Source organism: Aphelocoma coerulescens, chromosome 14 (assembly GCF_041296385.1).
Source record: "Aphelocoma coerulescens isolate FSJ_1873_10779 chromosome 14, UR_Acoe_1.0, whole genome shotgun sequence".
Taxonomy (NCBI): Eukaryota; Metazoa; Chordata; class Aves; order Passeriformes; family Corvidae; genus Aphelocoma; species Aphelocoma coerulescens.
The window spans coordinates 14,045,106-14,070,087 of NC_091028.1; the positions used below are offsets into that span (position 1 = coordinate 14,045,106).

Consider the following 24,982-nt stretch of genomic DNA (forward strand, 5'->3'; position numbering starts at 1 on the left):
GCTTGTTTCTACAGCTCTCAGGGCAAGAGGAAGGGATGCTGAAATGACAGTCAAAACAATGCTTTCATAGGAAAGATGAGCCTTCTCCACCACCCCGGCCCTTATCAGTGTTGCACTGAGTATTAATCACCAACTCCCTACTCCAGCTCCACTTGCTGCTGCTACAAAAGGGGATGGCAATTTAAACAACCACTTCTGGGACACTTGGCTGGTGCACAGAGCTTTGCTCTGAACAAGATGAATGAATCCATTTAGACAAGATGGCTACACATTTTGCATATCTTTATTGCACTTTTACCACGTTGCAAACAATTCCACAAAAATGCTGCAAAAGTAAGCCTAGAGCTGCTGAAAGCAGCTTTTTACCCATATATGTATATATTTACACAAAACTATCAAAAGCAAAATTGAAAAGTAGCAGCTCAGCTATGACAGTCTAGAAAGATAAGAGCTGCCACCTCCTTATGGACAAATAGTACAACTTGTCATTTTACATCACTTTGTAAAACCAACATTCAAGTATTCCTGTCAAAGCACAATTAGTGAAATTCCCTTCTGGTAACCCCTGTATTTATTATCATTATTATTATAATTATTATTATTATTTTTTGCCTTTAAAAGTTCATACTGCCTTAACCCTTTAAATGCTGAGTAGCCGGGGGGAAAATAAGCATTCAATTTAAATAAGATATAGTGGATTAGAGCACTTAAAGGGTTAACACAAAATACCAAGTGGACTGTCACCACAAATAAAGTGTGAGTCACAAAACTATGCTGTCCCTCTCAGTTAAATTTGGAAGGTAGGTCTGGGGTTTCATAGATATACTATATATAAATACAAAATATTAAGTAAAGGCCTCCTTTCTATACAAAAAGGACAGGAGGTGTTTTGCTATCAGACTGTTGTCTGTCAATGATTGAGTATTTTCTGAATCTTTTCATAATCTCTCTTCAGGAACTAATGAAAAGCATCACATTAGACTTATTTTTCTTAATGAACTAATCCTTTGCAGAGTCTACACTTTACCTACTTTGGGAACAATTATATCTCATTTCTGAATTCACTGAATTCACAAAGTGGCATACACAGTCTTTTGCAAGACTTATTTTTATTTTTTCGTTTTTTTCTTTTTCCTCTTTGAATCTTCTTGACTCAGCTGGTAAAAACGTAGCCTTGCCATTTCACTACCTCTCGGTCGTGACAGTGTTAACATCCGTGTTAAAGTCATTTTCAACCACGTTGTCATAACCATCCTTCTCTATGCAGTCACTGACAGCCTTGAGGACAATCCGCAGCCGCCTGTCCATCGCCTCCAAGTGAGGCTGGTAGAGGATTGGAGCTATTTTATCTTTTAGCAAAGATTCTTTCATCAGGAGACTGAGTTTGTATTCCTCCTTGGCTAGCAACTGTAATCGCAGATAGGTAGACTTCCTGATTCTAAGAGAAAAAAGGAGAAAAAAAAGCAATTTGGTATTTCCATCACTGTTGATTTTGACAGAGCTAAAAGGCTTATATAGCCAGCATTACAATAATAGTCTAAGAGCCTTATTCTGTGATCTGAAATGATGAGACTCAGGCACTGCCAGTCCTAATGAGCAGCTGGCATTGTTACCTGGCCACTGATCTCTGGGGGCCCTTAGAGGGGCAGAGGTTCTGGAGCACAGATCCATGGGGCAGTGCAGGCAGCCCTCGTGCCCCTCTCTGGGAAAGGCACCAGCTGGAGCTGCTGCAGCATTCACAGGGCCATGCCCATCTTGGCAATGACACGTGTGACACACGTGAGCAGGGACATGTGGGACAGCAGCAGAGGCTCCTCAGGCTCACCCTGCAGGGCTGCCCAGAGCCCCCACAGACACAGAGCTCACCCTGCAGAGCTGAAACTCCAAATGTCACCTGACCCCTCTGAAAACCCTGGCCAGGGGCACCAAGGAAAGCTGTTGAGAAGCACTTAAGCTGGGATTTTGTCACTTGACTTCCATGGGATGTGTATTTTGTCTTAAAGCCTCTCCCCCAACAGCTCATGGCTGTGTTCCTGCAAGGTCCTGGACCCAACAGGGCATTTAATATGGCAGTGCCAATGCTCAGGGCTAGCTGGGCAGGATCACACCATCTCCTCCTCTCCATGGTGTGCAATGCAAGATTCACTTGAACATTTTCAGTCCTGTTAGTGGAAACAACTGTAAACCAAGAAACACCTCCAGAGGGAAAACGTACCTGCAGCACTGGTTTAAAGGCACCAATATGGAAAGTTCATCGTGGGAATATTTTCCAAACCTATTTAAAGATAAGGACAAGAATGTAACAAAGGCTGTTTTAAAGAGCAACTTTTTTCATTTTCCTTTAGCCCCAGAAAGATTATTAAAGGTATTTACCCTCTTCCATTATCTAAGTGGATAATAAAAGTTTCGTTTCCAAACTTCTCAAAGGTTTCGTAGTGATGGCGATCCATGTTACCTATGGAACAAAGGAAAAAAAAGGCCATTCTCACTCTGCCCTGAGCCTGCAGGTCAGGGCAGTGTAAAAGCCTAGTGCTGCCCAGAAACCATGGCTGGGTAGAGCAGAGCAAACAACAGATCTGCTGAGCTCATTTGCTCCTACCATGGATACCCCAAAGTGTGTGATGCTGGAAGGGTTGTTAAGCCTCTTGCAGCTTTTCAAGCTCTCTGTGGCTTTTATACTTAAGCTCTAACGGGCCCATCAGAAGACAAAGCCAACCTTCCCAGCCTCCAGCAACCCCTCCTGGGGTACACCAGGGAAATCCCTCTCCAGCACAAGGGCATCAGCTGTGTGGGGAGCCTGGTCACCTGTAGGGTAGCTGTGTCCTGAGCCACCAGAGCTTCCTGCCCTGGTGACAGTAAGCCCTGCTGCTGCAGCCTGGGGTCAGCAGGGTGTCTGAAGCAGACATGGTGCACACAGCATGTGCAAGGCTTAGCTCAGGGAGGAGATAATGCCTGCTTCGAGCAGGGGTGTTAATCCTGATCACTTTGTTAATACTGCATTCAACTTTCTGAACCACACACACCCTGGTTTTCCTCTAACAAGAACTTTGCACCAATTGCTGACTGCCTGGGAAGCCAGAACAGTAGGTGTGGATGAGGATGGTGCTGATCTGCACAGCTGCACAGCCCTCCCTGAGTGATCTGTTTTTTAAGGTCAATGTGCAAAGGACTGCTGCCAAGCTACGAATTTTGTCTCCATGGCAGGGGTCTTGAGCTACTTATAGATGCCACATATGGCTCCTGAGCTGTCACTTGGCCTCCCCTGCTGCAGCCTATTGCAGAAATCTCAGTGGGGGCAATGGCACAGGATGTGTCCGTGCTGGCATGTGCCCAAAGATCAAGGATGTAGGTTGGCACCTTAGAGGTGTATTCGCTGCAGCACAAAAGGTTTCATAGGAGAAGGAGAATTAGGCTTGGAATGGGTCAATATTACCTGGTTGTAAATAATTATTTTATTGAGATCAGGTTACGTAAAGAGAAAAAATCCTGATAGAATCCACAGCTGCCTTGGTGACAGAGCAATGCCTCTTCCCCCCCCCACCCTGACATTTCATAGAGAAGCAGCAGGGAACACTCCTGCAGGATGAAAACAAAGCACCAGTAATGAGCAGTCCTTGCATGTGCATCCAGGAGCCATGTATTACAGGGGTAAAGCACTCACTAAAGCAAAGTGTGAAGCCCTTCACTGTTGTGAAGGAGACTGGCCTGACCTGCATTCATCATCACTCTACATTTCTGAACATCTTTGTTCCTTTAATCTGCACTGATGGGAATACATAACCACGTAAATCTGCATTTTCTCATAATCATCTAGAACAGCACATACAGTAAATGCAGCTTCAGCCATGCTTTAGCAAACTGCTGAGCTCTGCAGAGCAGTGCAGAAAGAAATGGTTCTCATTCTAATTAAATGTTGCATTTAATTTTTGAAAGAGATGAAACATACCCATTAGGAAATCAAAAACTGTCATATCCATTATATCCAGAATTCTGGTCCCACTGTCATATGGGGGTGTTTGTTTAACCTCTTCACAGTAATCTGGATCAACTTCCCATCTGGAAAAGGCAATATTTTGATATTTTATGTGACATACAAAGCTTACTGAAAACTACAAAAAAACGATGTTATTTTGCAAAGATCTACTTGTATCATGTTCAATTGAGGGCAGGGTCAGGTAGAGGCAGCACATTCCTCAGGCTGCTTCCAGCAATGCAGGCAAGCAAGGAAGACTGTGACTGATGGAAAAGGAAGAAAATCACAAGACTGAAAACTATCTGGCCAGTAGCTTCAGGATTTAGGAGATGAGCTGCACCATCAGTCATATGGTGGCAACATCTGAGACTTGTTTAGGGCTGCTGAGAGCAGTGAATCTTCCTCCCTCTGACAGGACTTAGACAGGTCCCATTGCATCCTGTCAATGCCACTGGAGGTGTCTGTCCCATGAGGGAATTATGCCACTGAAGGTCCTTTTGGGTTCAGGACCATAAGTTGGAGCTCCTGGCACGTGAAGTGCCCTGTCCCTTCCCAGGGCTGGGGAAACCCAGCTGCTCTCCTGAGGCCAGGAGCTGGGTTATTTCCCTGTCACCCTGTGCAGCTTTGCTCACCACTACTCACTCTGCTTTCTTGCGCTTGTGGTAGGAGCGTCTCCAAGGGTTTCTCCAGGTTTTCCTTTTTGCTAACGACAAATCGGGCAGGAAAGCAGCCAGAGACCCTTCAATCTGGTCTGGTTTTCCACACAGGGCATGCTCTGTTGAGCAGTAGTAGGAGCATTCCCCATAGAAGCAGATGTTGTTGGCTGGCAAAGAAAGGAAAAGAGCTTTAAAGCCTATTCTTAAATCAGTATTGAGAATTCATAAAAGCACTGGTGTATGTAGGAGCAGAAATAAATCCAAACCCCTGTTACCACACACAGTTTTCCTCTGCTGAAACCACTAGAAAGACATTCATTTCAGTGGCTGGGATCACGCCCTGTGCTAAGCTCTTTGTGACTATTTGCACTCTATTTATATTCCCCAAGCCCATTTTTTTTAAATCCTGTCCTTCTCCTTTCGTTTTCCCAGACTGATACATTCCTTGGGAGCTATTTGTTACCCCAGGCTGGAACCCCAAATCCCACAGCTGAACAAGTGGCATGTGCCCAAAATTAAGTCACTTCTCAAAATCTTGGCTCGTTTCTTTAAGAACAGAGAACATTTCATTCATTTCCTTGCTGGTATGAGAAGAACTGGCAGTTTTTGCAAGGAGAATTATTTACCATCAAGAGTCCCGTGGGGGTGTGCGTGGAAGGTGGAAATAGCACGGTCGTAACGCTGTCAGCACACATCCCAAACACAAATTCCTTCCTCCACACCTCACGTTACTCCAACAACCACAGAAAAAGAATCTGCAGCAGGTTTTGGACCGTGTGTTACCTTAAAACCTCCCCAAAACTGCCACCACATACTTCTGTACCAGCAGGAACACCCACCTCTTTACAGGAACACCCTGCCCACGGGAATTCACTGAGGGTGAGAGAGAGCAGCTCATCCCAAAGCCCACCAACGCCGCACTGTGAACAGGAATAGGAGCACACTGCTGCTCCTGTCAGTGTGCTACAGCTCTTTTTGACACTGCTTTATGCACATAAAATGTCATTAGAGGAAGACTGTGCCCTTTCCTCATGGTAAGGCATGAAGCTGAGAAGTCACATTGCTTCCTAATTCCCCACAAGGCCTCTAAATTCAAATATTGTTTCTGAGCTCCTCTCCCTCTGGGCAGGCTCAGTGTAAATGGGGCAGGAAGGGCTGGGAGTAGCAGGAGGTGATTTTCTGCCTGCCACAGGAAGGTAAGGGGTGGGTTTGCATGGCAGTGATGCCCTGCAGCACACGGCCCTGCACGTCACTGTGACATCCCCCAGTCCAAAGCGGCAGCCCAGTGGAGATGGGGCACTGCCAGCAGGAGATGGTGAGTCAGGAGGACAGGGGACAACTCTGGGGATGACAGCAGAGAGGGAGGAACAGAGCAAGCAGCTGTGTTTGAGAAAGGAGAAGTAGGGGAACATGGAGTAGCAATAAGGTCTTGTGATGCTTTTGAGTAATTAGCTGCATTATCTGGGACTGGCTGTTAACCATGGAATTACACCAAATAACCACACTATAAGGCTGATGTGTTGCTCCTTGACAATCTGTGCCAGCTTCCCACTGATGTCCCAGCTTTCCCTGTTGATGGCCACCTGATCTGTCCATGAAGTTGTGATTACTTAACTCTAAGACAGCCTTTTTGCATCGCTCTGCTGTGCCTGACTCACAAGGGCCACTCATCCATCCGTGCTCGGGACCAACTGAACCAAACTGTGTATTTATATTCACAAGGTTGGATCATAGCAGTTAAATATATCCCAGCCAAGGCCAGAAATATTTACTCTGTGGCCAAAAAGCTTGTTGACAATTACTCAAGGAAAAGAAAAGCACTTGAGGGAAGAGAAAACAAAGAACAGAAATTACAAAAGGAAGGAAGGGATCACTCGACATATCTGTACTTCTAAGTTTGCAATTCAGGTGTTTTACCAAGCAGAATATCCTCTCTTAAAAACTGTGTTTCCACTGATTTGAAGCTGCAGTGGGGCTTGGGCTTCAATTCAGCTGTCTCAGCATCACCCCCTCATCGGTGGAGGGAGGAAACCATTCGGATTTATCTTGACTGCCTGAGATAACTTATCTTCCAAGGTTTCTGTGACCTGACTTGCACTGGGCAGCAGGAAGCCAGTGCTCGTTTATCTCCTGCCAAACAGTTTTGTAAAGAGCAAAAGGCCCAGCAAATGCCCCCCACGCCATTACAGCCTCTGCTGCTCGCTATGTAAATCTGACCTTTCAAGAAAAAAGAAGTTGTATTAAACACAGCATTTTGCTCAGTGGGAAGATAAATACTCTGTTTAATAGTTTGCTTCTGAATTTAACTTTGGGAACAATGAAACCCTGCTCTGTATTGTCAACAAAAGTAACTGGGGCTAATCACTTGACAGTAATCACACACTGGTATCCAGGTAAATCTTGAGGAGAGCTGAGGGCTGTGGCAGTGCTGGTGTTTGCTGCTGCAGAGCTGTGCAGGGAGCAGGTGTGCTGCCTGCACCATGCCAGCCACTCATCCCACTCATCCCTGCCACGATCTTCCAGCTATCAATCCTCCACGGAGCCCCATCGCCAGCTCCAGGCATCCAATCCCCTGAGCAACAGCAAGGTGTTTACTGGCATTAAGACAGAGAACTTGCAGTAAAACCATGAGTATGTTTCTCAGTGAGAAGTTACTTTCAATGGCAAACCCTTTTCTGCCAGCAGTTATTCCCCCCGTGGGCTCAGACCTGTGGTACCTACTCCCCACAGCTCCTGTCCAATTTCTGGGGATAGTGGAGGTGAAAGGATGCTTTATCTCAAGCTACTGCTAAAGAAATTAGCTGCTTTGATTGACACAGAATAGATGTCTTATTATGTCTACCCTAGTCCTTACATACCAGCAGTAAGATGCAGCAGCCTGAATTATCTGGGGAAACATTCATTTTTAAGGCTTCTTAAAAATGTAGGAAAAAAAAAGAGGCACCAAATATAGAAAACCACAGTTCTCGTTTAAGACTTCAAGGTGCTGTAGCAAGGCTCTTTGAAACCTAAGTAGGTGACCCACATTCTGCACAGCAGGCTGAGGGTGAAATTCCAGCTAGAGACACAAGCCCAGCGCTTCATGGCAATCCCACGCTGAGAGCAGGGTTTGGCTTTCCGAAGCAAAAATAAGAGGGAAAGGGAAGATGAGCTCCCTACTGGAGCACAGTCCTTCTCCTCTCATTAAAATTGCCCAAACCATGTGTTCCTCTCACCAGATGAAGGTGTTTCTGCATAAGTACACCTGCAAAGGGAGCAACAGCCAGGAATTTGTGCTCCTGCAGAGTGGGCAGGAATGGCAACAGCAGCAGTGCTGGCAAACCAGGCAGGGAGGGATGTTTATACCTGCTGGAATGTTCAAATGCTGTGCATTTGCAACATGCAAAATCCTTCTTCACTATAAATGAAAATTGTTTCCCCAAAGCACCAGAAAGGGAAGAGAACCCCGTGTTGCAGTGTCTGATTTTCATTATCCGAGGAGGAACGGATGCAATTCCTAATGAAATGCAGGCAAAAATCATGGTCTGGTGATTGAAACTCTAACTAATTACAACAATTAAGAACCAGAGTGTCTGTGTACTCATCTGCACATTCTCTGTGCATCCTCCTGATAGCTGAACAGTAATTCTTCTCAGGAAGAACAGGAACAAGGTGGGATACCTTAAAGCAAATTGCTTGGCAGAGCAATTCTTTTATTCAGCTTTGCATGACTGTTAATAGAGGACATTTAGCAAGCCTGTGCAATTGGAGTACTGGAAAGAATCCTGAATATTTACTACAGCAATGCATCAAAAGATCTTTCATTTACCTGCTCAAAATAATAGGTAATTCAAGAACCACTATTGTATGCTGAAAGAGAAAAAAATCCATAATCCCTTGGAATTGGTTAATATGAACAAAAACATAGTGCTTACTCGCTGTGTAACATTGATTTCTTTAAGCTGCTGCCTCAATTACTTCCAAAATGAAGGCTGACATCATTAATATGTCTCTTTTTTCCTAGCAAATTACCATTCATTTGTAAGAGTAGCAGGACTACTGCAGTCTGCCCTGCTGCAAAGGACATAAAATTAATTTAAATAATTACTGACCTAATTCCATTTCTCATGTTTAAGTCCAAACTGCCTGGAAGTGCACTTTTCTGCAATCTGCTTTCTCTCTGACTGCAGCCTAATGCATCCCCTGATCTGCCTGCTCGCAGCCATTGTCACTTTTCCATGGAAGCAGGGATGCTGCTCAGCACCGTGCTCTGAAGCCACGGCTGCCTGTGGCTCCCTGGCCCTGATTTCCGTGCCTGATGGGACAGGGGAGGTGGCCCAGGAGCGGAAATGCAGTGAGGTTTCTTCCAACACCAGTTTGGGAGATAACACATGCTTGGACAATGCTCTTGGTGGGATCCTTGGGGTGTCCTATGCAGGGCCAGGAACAGGACTGGATGAGCCTGAGGGGCCCCTTCCAACTCAGCTGATTCCATGATCCTGTGATTGATGAGCATCATCAATAACCACCCTCAAAGGTCCCCCTCCCAGCCCGAGGGGAACATCTTCCTATAAAATCCATTTCATTTAGTGCTCGTTTAATTTTAAGAGCTGGGTACACGTGTATGGAGAGGGATATTTTGCCAGCAGGCACCACGTGTCCCCATGACTACTAATTGTCACTGAGCACTGCTGGGGATGGAGATGCAGTGACAGAGCGACCTGAAAGGGAGTTCCAGAGGGTCCTTGGCAGCTTTATGTTGGTGCACAGCCTGGTTTGTGCATGTACCAAGAGGTCACACACCTCAATTTCTCACCTTTGGAGGCAACTCTCCCTCAAAACCAACTGACCCAGCTGCCCTCCATCTGCCAGAGGGCCAGGTCAGCCCCTCAGCCTTCCCCAGGCTCCCTGGTCCTTCTTCATCCTCAGTCCCCAGACCACGAATCTCACCCCAGTACCTCCCTCTTCCTTCCCTGCCCTCAATCTGCTGCCTGAGCTGCCTGCTGGGCTTGTGAAAGTTGCTTCTAAAAGCTTAATTTAGGATCTTTATTATTTTTTCATTAAGCATTAATTAATGTCTGCCTTTTAAGGTCAGTATGAAATACAAGACAGAGGTTGGGCACATGTTAATGAGAACCTGACTAATTAATCTGGGGACTTGTAGGGAAGAACTCTGACAAGTAACCAATGTGATTTAACCAAAGTGTATTGATTCAGGAAATGTAAAATGGAAAGAAAAATTAATTGCTTAAGCATTTTGTTCTCCAGAAAAGCCTGATTCATAGTTAATCAAATATTTTAATTGAATTTATCTGAGACCTCTAAATAAATTTGAATAAAGGATTATGCTTGGATCATCCCTTGGATGTCCAGAATTTCATAATGACAAGATAAAGATCTTCATCCGAACTGGCAGCCTTAACTCTGTGTTGCCCTGCTCTGGCTGCTGTAAGCTGCTCAGTACTTGAGAACAGTTTTGTAACTCTCAGAAATCATTCAAGTTCACCCCTAAGCCTTGAAATATAACCTGAGAAGACTAAAAATCAAGCAAACCTACGAATCCACATCTTACCTACCAAAATAGGAATAAAATGGCTTATATTTGACGTGAGCCAAAGCACTTTGTGCATCAAAAGATTTTTTTGCCATTTTTTTTGCACGTATTTGCCTACAAAAATCAAGGCAAAAAAAGTATAGAGAGACAAAGAGGGAGGGAAAGCAGTTGAGGCAAATACAGAATGTCTGCCCACCAGGTTTGGGGAACACATACTGTCACCATAACCATGCATGTAAAATTGGAGTGCTCACAACACGGGGTAAAAGGAAACCTTCTGCAATTATGTATTTTACAACTGAAGTTCCTGGAATAAATAACTGTCTGCTCAACTGTGTCCTGCAGAGCTGAACATAAATATGAAGCTAAAAATAACAGCTGTAATAATGACTTTACTGGGGATCAGAAAAGTGTGATAAACATTTTAAGAGCAAAAGCTCTGCAACGACAGGGCTCTGGTTTTGAGCTAACAGCAATAAATTACAGTTACATTGGGAGAAACTGTAATTAAGTCTTTGGATCTCGACTTTAGGGATCTGGGATAAACAGCTTCTGGCCAATCACACACAGAGCAAGGGAGAGATCTCCAGAGGTTTCTGCTCCAGATTGCCTCTTACACAAGTCACAGCCTCAGTTCAGCAAAGCACATTTGCACACAGCTGAAACAATATGAGTTAAGCTACTGGAACGTGGCACTGTGCTTTAAATTGAACCTATAACCTATAAATTCTATATGTAAGAACAAACTTAACCATTATTTCTGTGCCTTAACTCAGAGCCTTAATTTCTCCATCTGGGCATTCCAGAAGCTGCTGTCACTTCTTCCCACCCTTTGCCCATTTTTCCCTATTCCAGTTGTATACTTTGGTGAGCAGGATAAGGTTTTATCCTGTGTCTGTAAAATTCCCACCTTGTGGAGCTCCATCCTTGACTGGGTTCATAAAATGTTGTGAAAGAGTGAAGAGTAAGAGAGAGTGGTATCAGCTCCTGGGTCAGCCCTCAAAGCAAGAGTGAGGACTGGGAACAATTCAGGTCACTTCTAGCCCAACAGAGAATTTGAGCTGGAAGCAGGATATATTACATATCCATTTCCTGATTTTTTTGTCCAAGCTCCTGTTGTAATAAAACCTGAATGACTTCGAGAAATTAGGTTTGGTCCTCCGGTCAAACCCAGAAATAAAGGCATCTGACCAACAGAAGTGACAGATCACACTGCAGTAGGAAAAAAAAGCCCTAAATAACTAATGGGCTGGGTAATAAGGTTTTGGGTAAATGGAGAGCACCAGAAAAAATTGTCTTAGAAATTGTTCTACATAAAACATTTGTTGAATACATTGCTTTGGTGAACATAAAAGCCTCTCTCTGCGGATAATTTGTCAAGGGGAAAAGGCACTCAACTCAAAACAATAAAGTCTTCTTTGTAAGCTATGTCTCCACATCTATTTTTATTCAAAGGTCTAGAAGACAGTTTTATTAGAAATATCTGAGCAATTAAGCAATCTACACATCGTTTCCTTAAGTATGTGTTCAGCAGGATAGAAAGAATAGAGTGTTATTTCCAGGACTACCTGGTGAGATGAAAAATGTTCTCCAGAGCTTCTTGTCACGAGTAACATCTCGTATTTCCCTCGTCATGTTAACCAGTCTACCTGCAACCGGGGGCACGCGCCGGAAATCCAGGATCCTGGAAGAGGGAGAAAAGACATCGTTTATGTAAAGGATTAAGATGTAATGATAGTTAGAGGTTTTAGGAAGCTTCATTACACTCTGAAGGCACATTTATCCGTGCTCTTTAAGGAGTATAAAGCCCATCAACTTTAAACTGGCTAATCCCTCACACAATATATTACAAAATATGTCCTGAATATGATGAGCTCTGAGTTGCCCACATAGTGTGCAGTAAAATACGAGAAAAGTATGGAGGGCGTTGTTCCATGATAAAAATGAAGATACATATGATTCCAAAAACCAGAAACAGCAAGAATTTATTTTTTTTTACTTCATGCTACTGTATGATTGTTGTGACACGCATTTTGCTCACCAGCCTTTTAAGTGATCTGGCGAATGGGATTTCAGCCTCTTTCTCCCACAAACGCCATGTAATTCTTTTGCTGACAGTCTTAGTATGTGTTTATTTCCTTCTGCTCCTCTCTGTTTTAATACCCTTATACCAACCTAAACAATCTCCCTGAGACCAAAAATTTTCCCACAGGCAAAGGCTGGGAGAAGAGCCTCTCTCCACTCCAAACTCCCCCGCCCTTGTAGATCATAAAAACCTCCCTACAAAGCATTGCTATTAGATACAGTAAAAGAGCAAAGACCCCATACAAAGTGTCCCCATAGGCAGGATTTTTATACCCACTGTCTGCTGTTCACATTTTCTACACAGCATAGCAACTGCTTTTCCTGCTTTGTGTGTGGATATTTAACACACCCCTCGTAGGAACTCCACTAATGTTTTTTTCTACAGCACCATCTGCTTAAAACAGCGCTATAAAATATAAAGCAGAAGGGATCAACACCAAGGTCAACAACAATAAAATAGAGAAGATCCTTGAAGGATCTGATCAGGACTGGCTCTTACTGGCAAACCTACCCTATGCCACCCGCTGATATGTTCCCATATCCCAGCCATCATCCTAGAAGGCAGCAACACTACATAAACCCCCAAATAACTTGTGGCCCCAAAGCTTTGAGCTTTTGAAAGGATGTTTCTTGGCCCTTCACAGTGCGAAAGATGCTTCAGTGAAATGCCATTGTTTCCAGACATACTGTTAATCACTAATTAGTAATTCCCACTCCTAACCTGGGCAGGCAGGGAGGGCTGCAGTCCTGGGGCATCCACCATCCCCTGCACTAACTCTGGAGGGGGGGCATTTTCAGCAACAGGAGCATGAGATGACCACCACTGCCCTCTCCTTCCCACTAACTTGGGGCCTAAATATGCTCCTGATGTGGGACAGTCCCAGCTTTTTGCTGTGGAACCAGAACTCCCTTCCCATCTCAATTACTCCTCTCAAAACTCACACCATTCCCCACGTGTCGCTTGGATCTCTGTGCTCTGGAGCTAATTGGGGTGAGCCAGACTCCCGTCACACTTACGTGACACTTTCCCTGGGAGATGGGTCCTCTCCGTATGTACTTCAAGATCACAAGGGAAATTAATTTCTCAGTTTCTCTTCAATATAACTTCTCTTTCTTTTTGAGAATTACTTTTTGCCAGGTTTCTCATTCCCAGAGCAAGTCGCATTTCCTAATTATTAACCTATTCTTTCATCATCTGCCATTTCATTTATTTATGATGTTTGCCCACTTTGTTCCACTTTCCCCTTTTAAAAAGTAATTCAGGAATGGCCAAGTGCAGCAACTTATCACAATATTTCCCCTTTTCTTTTAATGCAAATCCGCTCTACTTGCCTGTCCAGATGAAATGCTGCTATTTCTGCATTATGTCTCTCATAGTCTGAGAAGTAAAAAAAGTCAGGCGGGGTTTCTTGTTCTCTGGTTTGCCTGCAAAGGAAAACAAGGGAAGAGTTTTAATGAAGGGCTAGCATTTCTAAGGAGCAGTGCTCAGTCATCAGCATGCTGTTCAGTAGTTCAGTATTGTTTGCTTAATGGAAGACCTTTAAATACCTCATTTGTGCATTATTTCTCACACAGCCTTCATTTTATCTTCTTTTTTAAACTACTCTAACAAAAAATAGGAATTCAAGACTTGTGCAGGCAGTCTGCTGTCACAAAGCTGTTCCACTCAAAAGTCTCCTCTACTTAACAAGACCTGTTTTATCACTCTCAAACATTTCATTAGCAATAGCGGTGAAGACAATGTCATTTCATTAAATTATCATTAACTGTAATTATGAAATTTCCAAAAGTAATAACATTTTTCTTTCATCTTTGGCAGCCATGCAGCTCTTAGAATATGCCTCTCCCTTTGTATTACTTAGAGCCAAAAGTGACATGTTTTTCTCATTTCAGAAGGAACGGGATCATTGCAGTTTGATGGCCACAACACTTGTCATGTTTCAAAGAACATTAACAAGACTGTGCTTGAGAGAGGATGCAGAATTTGCTGTTTCTTAAGTTTAAGAACCAATAAAAAATGTCATTCTGATAGGAAGGCTGGAAATAGGAAGGCTAAAGATTCCATAGCACACTACATAGAAAATACAAAGACAGGAGCAAATCTTTGTCTCACTTCAGGCAACTTCCAGTCCTTCTGGATGGAGCACAACTCAAGCAGCTGACCAGTGCCATGCCTGGGTTGCACCTCAACCTGCATAACGCCCTGTTTTGAAGTCTTCAGCAGGAGATCAGCACAGCAAAGCTGCCTGCAGAGCATCTGCAAGGGAGGACAGCTCTCCAGAAGAGGAAAACAAAGTTCCTTCTCCTTGCCCGCTGTCACAGGTGGCCCAGCTGACAGCTCGTGCGTCACTCGTGCTGCACGCTGGCAATTAAAATACAGCTTCTGCACAGGGACCTTGGTGCATGAGAGGCTTTGGGGTGGTGCTGGTGCACAGCTCAAACCTCCGCAGAAGTCCTAATTTTGGGTTTGCTGAGGACCTGAAGCTGTGTCCACCCACCACTGTGACTACCAGGGCTGGTGTCTGCCCACAAGCCCTGGCAGGGCTCTCCAGGCTGCTGGAGAAAAGAGAAAAATCTTGTGGTTTTCTGCTGTATGAAGAGTTTGCTGTGCACCCAGCAGGGTTTGAAAGCCTGATATCCTTTCTCAGACATTCCTTTTTATATTAACTCTTGGCAAGGTACTCTATCTTGCCCTAAATGATGAAAAACATCAAGGTATTTGACTCATGTCCAATAGAACTCAAGGTCAGAGCAGCCTTAAACACCCCAGTGATGCTCTGGCCGCAACAGCACTGACCACTGTCACAGCAGTGGTCATGGAGGTGGCCAACACTTGGCAGAAGTCCTGCTAGGGAGCTGCTGTAGCCACAAAGGATTCACAAGGACACAAGCTAAAAGCAAGCCTGGCATGAAATAAAAAACAGTATTTGCTTTGTCTCCATAAGAAATGCAAAAGGGCAAGGAGCACACCCAGAAAGAGGAATGGGGGAGAGCAGAACCTCTGGCACATCACACAATGCACTACACAGTCAAGACAAGAGTTAGGAGAGCTGCAACCTCACTGTGCATATTCCCCTAAAAAATGAAGGAATGAGCTCTGAATATGAATTCAAAGAAAAAAAAGATTAACCTATTTCTGCTGGACATAAAATTACACATTTGCATGAAACCTTCCCTCCTCCCCAGATTTTAAAAGAGTTGATTTCTTCAATAAATCCTCACCCCAAGATTTTGCAAACTTTATGCACATCAAGCTGATAAGTTGCAGAAAATATTACTAATTAGCTAATCAATGCCATCTGCTTTTTATCTCCCAAAGACTGTGAAAGAAACCACGGCTGTTCCTTTACAAGAAAACCTTGCTCCAGAAAATCAGACTTAACTGAGGGCTGGATCTCAGCCTTGCAAGCACAGCCCTGCCCCAGCCCAGCCTGTGCTCCCTTTCCCTCTTCCCTGTGCTCCCTGCCACCCCAGGAATGGCTGTGGATATTTTTTGACTGGGAGTAAGTTCAGGTGCCCTGCAGGCTCAGACTTGTTTGTACATATTTTTCTGCTGTCATAATGTATTATTAAGTGGCAGCACACCCTCCTACGAAAATCATGAAATTGATTGCCCTAAAACCTTCAAAAACAGACACCAAATCCACAGTGCAATCTAGACAATGGAAACCCCCGTTCTTTTTGAACCTGATGACACATCATGACACAAACTCCCAAGTTTCTTTGGTGCTTCAGGTGCTCCCCAGCCACTTTTCACATGGTCCATGCTCATGCCAAACCCATGGCACCCACTTCTCTGCCTCTTGAAAATGCCCTGTTACTCAGAATGTATTCTGGAAGGAGGATTTACCACCCCCCCAAGATGCTTTACATTCCTTATGCTCCTCTGCAGAGCTCTACACAACTGAGACGTAGCAGGTCCAGACATGAAACCCTCTCCTGAAATAACCTCGAAAAATCCTTTCTGCTGACTTACTCCAATCTTCCACGGATACAACAGAAACCTGGTTCCTTGGATCTGACATTAAACAGACAGATTTTTATTCAAGCAGACATTTATTTTTAATATGATGTCTGCAGCAGTACCTAAAGAGGTTCCTTGGGAATTCCCCAGCTGGAGCAAGCTGCCGTACCACCAGCAAACACTAACACGTGTGGGTCACAGCCCAAGGTACACAACTGAACTTACAAAGCCACATGAGCCTCACAGAGCTCTGAATCAATGCCATTAACAGACTGATATGAGAAGGGCTTTAACTCTGTTAAAGGGCACCCACCTCATAATCTAGAATTTTTATTTATCCAACTGCATTGATACGTAAAAATATTTTATCCAAGTTTTATTTTAATGGTATAGTTTTTAAAAAAGGTATAATATATTTTATTTTATTTTATTTTTCCTCTTTTTTTTTTTAACTGTGCACAATCCAACCAAGCCTGTTTGGTGCTAATTCTTAATTCTTCTAATGATCTATTCTGATGTATAAGTATAGAGAGGTGGAGATCAAACTGCTCTGAGCAAGTCCAACCAGTTACTCCAGCTTTATATCATGGTAAGTGGTCCTCAGTCCCTAAGTGACAGGCTGGGACAGGGGGATGAACTCTTATAAAACAACACTGGAACTTATCCACCCCACAGCATGTTTTAAATTAGAATTTCATTTTAAAAGGGAAAAAAAACCCCCTACCTACAAGTTAGTTTGGTTTTATCACTCGGTGGTTATTGAAGGTTATTGTCTAATAAAATGACACCTATAATGAGATATTTGAGCAAAGAGACCGACATGCTGAGCCCTCTGCAGCAGCACACACTTGTGAGGGACAATGAATTCCAGTCTGAGCTCCTCAGTGCCAGCAGTGCCATCCCACACCGAGCAGGGACAGGTTCTGCACAGGTTGCAGACGGTGGGAGAGGATTTCTGGCAGCGGCTCTTATTTTGCAAACAGTTGGAATCTGGTGATCCTCTCTTTGGAGAAGGATTTGGCAGATATTTATAGTGGCAGGCTGGGAAGCTCTGGAGGAGAGACAGATGGAGGTCTGTTGATACTGCACACAGTTAAAAATTACACAGTGGCACCAGCCCAATTACAGCATGAGGAAAAGACAAATCAGCACGGTAACACGTGTAGGGAAGAAATAAGAACTAAGGGGAAATCAAAGCCCATGAAGACTTTCCCACCATGGCACAACTCAGAAAAAACATAGGAAGCAAAGAATGATTTTAAACAGGACAGGGACACGTTTGTGTTGACACAAGACAAGATGCAACTGTGATCTGATCTGGTGGCTATAAAAGTGAGTCATGCTTACAAACAGAAGAGAGAAAGCTGCTCTGATAAATGAACAGTCATGAATAAATCAGCTCCATTCTAGCTATGGTTGGGACCTGGTTTGGTGTTCAGTAGTATTTGGATAAATCAACATAGTAATTTGGGTTCAGAAATAATTGCAAAGTCTCAAGCTTCTCTTAAATATTTCTGGAAACATTTTTTTTGCCAATCACTTGATCCCCCAGCCTCAACATTAGTAACTTCTCAGGACTTTTCTTTTTGCTGTTCATGAACCAAATCACCACAGGGTGACTGCAGGCTCTGCAGACTCTCTGCTATTTCAGAAAACATTATGTTCTAAAAAATAAAACCTTTACCATTGAAATCTGTATTTAGTTTCCAGGATCACTAGCATACACCTGCCTAAACTACCAGGATTAATACCCACCAGGGCCATGCATTACTCGAAAGAATCCTGCTCAGTGCCAGACTTCCTCTGCTCTGGAGGGGTTCTATTATCTGTAGAGCAGCCAAAAAGCTAGAAAATAGGGCAAAGAGCCCAATGTGAGCTAAGTGTTATCCTGACAGACACATGCTGTCTTCCCATGCTGCCATCCAGAGACCTCTCCGAGACACCTCTTGTGTCAGACCCACATCCCTGAACTAACGACAGGAAGTGCTGCTGGTTGGAAAACAGCTCCTTTTAAACAGGTTACCCTCGTGTTCTGACACATAATCAGGGGAATCAGCCGCTAGGATTAGGGATGATTAGGGAGCACAACAATGAGCTTTGCTGCAGCAGGGAGCAGGTTTGCTTGGGTCAGGCCATTCTGCAGACAGAGCCCCTGCCTGACCCAGCCAGGGGAATTGGGCAGCAGCAAACTCACTAAGAGATATAAACCAGTGAGGCTTCGTAATTGCATTGGCAGGGACAGGACTAACACTGATAAGAGCATAATTTGGCTATCAGAACAGATAACAGAAGATTAACTGGGTCTACCCACAGCCATAGGTTGCTATTCTTCTCCTTTGGAAAGCAGCTTTCCTCTCTTCCTGTGGAGCACTTAAGGTGTTTAAATACCTGTCCTGAAGCTGAGCTGCAGGCTCAACAGTTCATATACAGCATTACCTAAATGATAAAATACAGCTAATACAAGACTAAAAGGATAGTTAATGCAAGACTAAAAGGTGTCCACTCAGCAGATTGCTGCTGTTTCAATGATTTTATGGCCTGGAAAGGACTCAGGGACTGGAAGCTCCACAGGCAGCCCCTTGATCCAGCACACCACTGAAGCACAGATGATGCTCCATCAATTCCAGAGAGCCCTTCTTCCAACACAGACAGGCATGAAATCTCCCAAGCCCTCACTGATGAACGTCTTCTTTGTACTAATGGAAATCTCAGACTAAAAGTCCGGTGTCTGCTTGCAAGATTTTCTCCCTCCCTCCCCTCCATGCAACACCTAGGTCAAATTGGATTGTACAGCAGGGGGATCTAGAGTGCCCCAAGATCATCTAAAGCTTATTATTCTAAGGGAAGGAGGCAGCCCATGGAAAAAAAAGATGTCTCTGAGGCAGCTGCAGTCTTTAGGAGGGCAAACTCTGAGATTTTGCATACAGAGTTGTGTCATCTGGGAGGGTTTTCAATGCACTTGGCACCAGTTAGAACAGGTGGAAAAAATGCCATTTAATTTTATAATACATTTTAATGGCTTAGTAAGTCCTCAGGAAGAGAAATGATGCTGCTAATGCAGCTCCATCTACAGTAGCAGAGATATCTGGTGCCTATTTCTGACTCCTTATGGAGTCTTGGCAGCTGATGGCTCCGGCTTTATCAAAGCATTTGCTACAAAGAGCACTCCCAGGGACGATAGGAGCTGTTTACAAGAGCAGAATATGGGCCAGAAAATGAGTGGCCAACGCAGGAATGCAAAGACATGCAATTTGAGTGGTACAGAAAGGATGTTTGGCCCATTCCACTGCTATCAACCAAATGACAATATGGGCCCCTGCAGGATATTCAGGCTTCTCCAGTATAAGTACCAGCTCCGCAGCTCGAAAAAACGAGAGAATATTTACTGTGGCAGAGAGACAGAAATCCACACGGGGATGTGATAGCAACAGGAATAATTAGCAAACTGCCAAAAGGATAAATACCCAGATCATGCTCTTGCGTGCCAGCCCTGGAGTGCTTTTCTCCTGAGCAGACGGAGAGAGCTTGACAACAGCACATGCTCAAGGACCAGTCAGCTTAATATAAATCACAAACTTCTTAAGCAGAGAATGACAATAAGCTTTGGAAAGCACATTTGTGTATATAAATGTCTTGTTACCTGGCACAGAAGGACAGTGGGGGGAAGAGGGAGAGAAAATCCACAAGGAAGCAGCGTTATTAAGGTGAGTTTTCTTTTGTAAAAGCAAAAGGAGGCTCAGGAGGTCACCTAGCCCATTCCCAGGCCCCAGGGCAAGATCAGCTAGAACTAAACCATTCCTGACAGACATTGCTCTAATGTGATCTTCAAAATGTCCTTTTGTGATCCCACGGCTACAGGCTCTCATCCTAGTCCACATGTGCTGCCTTCCTCCCCTGCTTATTTCCAGTCTTGCTCTTTCTCCTTGCTCCATGAGCAGGACAAAACCATCCCAGAGACACCTGCTGCAGTTGATGTGTGTGCCTTTTTGAGGGGTGATACATGTGACAAACACACCAGACAAACTGGCTCCTATTCCTGAAAAGAGCAAAACCTGGGAACGAAGCCTTAACGCCTTGAGACTGCAGATTCCTCAGCTCAGAAGTGCCTTCTTTACTCAGCACAATTAATTTATTTTTAATTCATTAAAAAAAAGCCTATTTTAGACTTTGCCATTAAAACCAACACTGTTGCTAGAAGTCAAAGAAGCAACCTCTAATTCCTCTACACAGGTCAGGGCATTTGTGAGAAGGTTGTGCAAAGTCAGTCCCTTGCTGGGAGCAGCACCAGTGGAAGGTTCCTGCCATGCCATGCTCTAGATGCATATATATAAAAATATATATATATCTATAAAAGCAGATTTTCACCTGAGCAAAACATTAAGTTACCACTCCTGCCTACACAAGCAGATATGATATGAAGGGATGAATAATCAGGGCAAATATATGATTCAAGAATATGAAAAATTCATTTTATTCTTCACTAAACTATAAAAATAATAATACACCCAGACATTTTCCTCTTTTCGGGGGATTTTCTGTTTCTTTTAGTGGTATTAATATCTCAAAACGCACTTTCTCTATACTGTTGCCTTTACTGACATTGTGCTGACAGTAAAGTCAAGGCATAATCTCACCAATCATCATTTCATTGTCTACCAGCTCAGAAGAATAGCTCTTTTTTCATTCATTCTTTTGTGCTTTCAAATGCATAAGACATGAAGAGAATCTTTGATCAGCACAAAGCACATAAGAGTTTGATCAACTGGGAAAATTTCCTCCAGCAATTCAGAATATTACTTCCAGCTCTGCCCAGTAAGTAGCTGACTGTCACCATGGGAAAAGAAAATGGGAAAAGAAATCTCTTACTGTAAGCACATTTGTCAGGATGTGTTCCCCACCCGCACTTTTTGGTGTGACAGCTGCTGGTCCCTTCCGTGTCCCCTGGGAACGTGGCTGAGGAGATGGGATGTGCTGGGTGCTGAGCTCTCAGCCTGGTCAGAGCTGAGATTCACAGGCTAGTTGTGATTCTTATTCTTATTCTTATTCTTGTAATTGTTTTATATTATTATTTAGGAGGTGGCTGTAAAGAAAGCCAAATGAAATGCTGTTACAGAGCAGGTAAGCCCTACAAAACCAGAGAGATGAGCTCCAGTGCTACCCAGCTCCAGGTGGATGCAGAGAGAGGCATTTAATGTATAACCCAGCACATACAGCAACAGCTAACACTGCCTGCTGTGGTTTGGACATGATGTGACCCGACACATAGGATCATTCTCAGTAACATTTGCCTGTATTTCCCCTGCACACATCAGTGAGGTGCTACAAGGGTGTTTTATGCCTTTCTTTAAGGAATCTTGAAATTTTAGAGGCAGGCAGTGTTAGAAAGCACAAAAGTTTAAAAAACACTTGAGGTAAGATGAGTTTTTTCAGTGTTATGGAGCAGATCTCAGTTATGCAAAAGCAGCCCCATACCTTTACCCCATGCTGGGGTAAAGGAAACAAAGATGCTTTTCACAATTGCTGTAGTGAGCTCTGTCCAGGGCTGCTTCTGCTGTAAGCAGCAACAGGCACGGCTGCTTTTTGGCCAGCAGTGGGGACTGAAGTGTGTATTTCAAAAATCAGAATCTCAGGTCTTCACACCCTGATTCAGAGAAGCCTCCCCCTGCCCAGGAGGGTTACAATCCATACTGGAGTGCTGACTGCACAGGAGGCAGCACCCATAAATTACAGGGGTGCAAAGGTGGGACTCTGGCTGCAAACTCATCTTTGTCTCCCCTCTTGAGATGCTGGTGGGAAGAGGGAATGTAGAGAACAGATGAACACTGATGCCACAGTGGCTAAGTGGCAGTGCTTGTTGAGTAGAAATGTTTTTCCATCATCCAGAACAAGCAGGGCTTGTACAGAAAAACAAATGAGTCACGGTGTGAAAGGAAAGGCAAGCTCTGGGAAGCTCCTGTCACTAATTTACTTTGCAGATAAAAAAAAAAAAAATTCTTGACCTAGAAATAAGGTTTGGTTCATCCTTGAGATAGAAACCTGAGTTGACATACAGGAATTGAAAGATTAAAAGGTACTTGACAGCCCAACAAAAGAGTTCCCGGTGCCAATGTTAATATGGTCAAATGCTGTTGTCACAGTAGGGAGAAAAAAGCCTCACAGCAATTAAAAAAGCAGGAGATGTCATTAATGAGGTGTTGCAGTGATATTTTGTGCCTTTTTTAAGGCATCTTCATTAAGAAATTATATCACCATGAATACTTTCTGTCCCTGCATGGCCTAGGTTCTTTTGTGCTCTTAAGCAAGCAGTGTGAGCATTTTTGCCATGCCAAGCCCATGATATCTGTCATCTTTCCCCCTGATTTATCCCTTTGAGGCTCCACTGTACATTGTCTACTCGCCACAAATTGCAAACATGAAAAATGATACAGCTGCAAAAACTATTTTTGAAAAACCATCAAGAGCAAACCGAGCTCCATGTGAGCCCAGTCACCTGCAGCCTCCCTTCAGGAAAAAGACTGCAGAGTATTTTCTACAGAGGCTTTTCAATATATAACACTTCTAGAGGTCTGAGAGCACAAGAGGAAAAAATATGTGTAAAATTAGAAGTCTGAAGCATTTCTTCAGCCCTGAGAATGTTATTTAATATGTCTGGGGTCATTAAGGGTAGGGATTTAATGGAACAATAACATTAAACATATTAGAAGCATAGCAGAGCTCAAATTTCTTTCAGCTTTTTGCATTTTTTCTTCTCACTGTACGTGATGTACGTGTCCATTGAAATTCCTGGGTTCACAATAGGTTTGTAGGAAAAAGTAATTACTGTGAGTCTGATGTATTGATACATAATTTCTTCCTTTTTATTCACGAGTTTCCTCGCTATCATTACGAGAACCATGAACACTAGCAAGCTTGTCCTCAGAATCTCCCAGGGAGCAGGAAAATATTAGCCCCGTTTTTCAGCAAAAGCTGCAAAAACATGGAGCTATTACGGATTCAGCTCTGCCCTAAGCGAAGCACTCGAGCCTCATTAAGCACATGCTTAACTTTGGGCACACATATAGCCAGTGAACTATGTGTGTCCTTGACAGTCAAGCACAGACTTAATCCTTCCTCGGAGCTGTTTTGTGCTCAGCACTTGGCAAGAACGAGCCTGTGATCGGCACCAGATCCCCGCAGCAGCTCTGGCCACGCACCCTGGCCACTGCCAGACTCAGAGCTGGTTTTCCTCCTTCTTCTTCTTTCCACCCATGACAACAACTTCTTTGGGAAAAGACCATTTCCCAAAAAGCGTTTTGTCATTCTGCCAAAAGCACAAGTCAGTTTGGCCACGGGCTTTGGTAGATCCCAGATGTCACCTTTGTGGTTGACTGAGGCCTGCACTTCCTTGGTGTGATCCAGACTCCTTGTAAGTGAATTAAGGCTCAAATCCTGGCTTTCAGTGCGTCTCCTGCCCCACACAGGCAAACACAAAGAGATCTAGAAAGGCTCAAACAACTTCTGTGAGCTCTTGTGTTCCTGAAATGCCTTTTGAGCTGTGCCAGGTAGAGGAATGTGCTGAGGGGCCACAGGGCAGACAACTTGTATGAGCACAATGTACAAGCCCAATGTTCTCCTCTCCAGGCCAAAAGTCGCCTGAACTTTGTATGGACACCACCAGAAGCACCACAGTGTTTGCACTCTGTACTCAGCACATTTGGCCCAGGCTCCCTCTTCCAATTTGCAGTTTAGAGTTTCAATTCCTGCATCCCCTGCCCTCTCTCTCTCATGAAGCGTTGCAATTCTTACAGTTCTTAATGTTCTAGATGAATTATTGAGAGTTGGCTTTCGCTGTATGTTATATGAGCTATGAATTCCATCATGAGTTCTAACATTGCATGGTCAGAGCTGTTCAATGGTTGCTGGGGTACTCTGGCTGTGGGTTGGTTTTTACAGGGGCTGGATGATCTGTGTGCTGGAACATCAGTGCTGTGGGGTGTGCAAAGGGCCCGGCTGTTGCCGGCCAGACTTGGAAGGCACCACCACAAAAGCGCTATAAACATATATTGTAATATTGGCTTCTCGCGAGTATTAAGGTAGATATTATATAATGTTAGAAACGCTTTTCGCTGTGTGGATGCAGTTTGCTCTCTTTTTAGCAAGAATTTAGCAAGTGTGAGCGAGTAAGAGAAGCTCCAAGCGAGCAGAGGATGAGCCCACAGCGGCTGATCAGCGCTGCCCGCAGAACAAAGGGGCCCAGAGCCGCTCTCAGCGCTCTGCCCGGGGCAAAGAGGCCAAAGCTGCCCTCAGCCCCGGCTGTCTGGGGAGCTGAGAGCCCGACCCAGCCCTCAACTCGCTCCTGGCGAGCCCGAGCCCACGAATCAAGAGAAATAAAAGCCAAGGCAGAAGAATACGCCTGCGCTGAAAAGGCGGCACCAAGGAGCGGCCACGCAGAACAGCTCCGGGAAAAGTTGGAATATGCACAAAGAACAGACAGCAAAAATGGTCTAAAAAGGCCCAACCTCGAGCATCGGGTGTGCTCCTGGCAGAGCACCAAGGCACCCGGCCGCTACCTCTTTGCTTTATTTTATGGGTTTCTTCTTGTCTTTATATTAAACCCTTTAAATTCACAGGAGAGTGAACCTTGTTTCTCACAAAAGGAATGGGAGTCCCATTCCAGTGGGATGTCCCATTCCAGTCCCATTCCAACCAGTGAGGACCCTGAGGGCCACAGCACCAGGATAGCAGGGTTCCCAAAAGATTGACAAGCGGGAGGGACTATGCAAAACAGGAAA

The 24,982-nt window shown here is 44.2% G+C and overlaps 1 protein-coding gene across 1 annotated transcript in view; it reads right to left on the reverse strand.

The window, feature by feature from the left end:
- Window positions 1-265: 265 nt before the first annotated feature.
- Window positions 266-24,982, reverse strand: part of FAM20C (FAM20C golgi associated secretory pathway kinase) — a 58,970-nt gene continuing 34,253 nt past the window's right edge. Inside the window, exons 5-11 of the mRNA XM_069029506.1 lie at window positions 13,580-13,672; window positions 11,731-11,846; window positions 4,616-4,796; window positions 3,947-4,056; window positions 2,374-2,455; window positions 2,216-2,275; window positions 266-1,438 (exon numbers count right to left, since the gene is read on the reverse strand). Of these exons, the coding sequence (XP_068885607.1) occupies window positions 1,186-1,438; window positions 2,216-2,275; window positions 2,374-2,455; window positions 3,947-4,056; window positions 4,616-4,796; window positions 11,731-11,846; window positions 13,580-13,672 (895 nt within the window). The 3' untranslated portion in view covers window positions 266-1,185. The remainder of the gene's footprint in view (window positions 1,439-2,215; window positions 2,276-2,373; window positions 2,456-3,946; window positions 4,057-4,615; window positions 4,797-11,730; window positions 11,847-13,579; window positions 13,673-24,982) is intronic.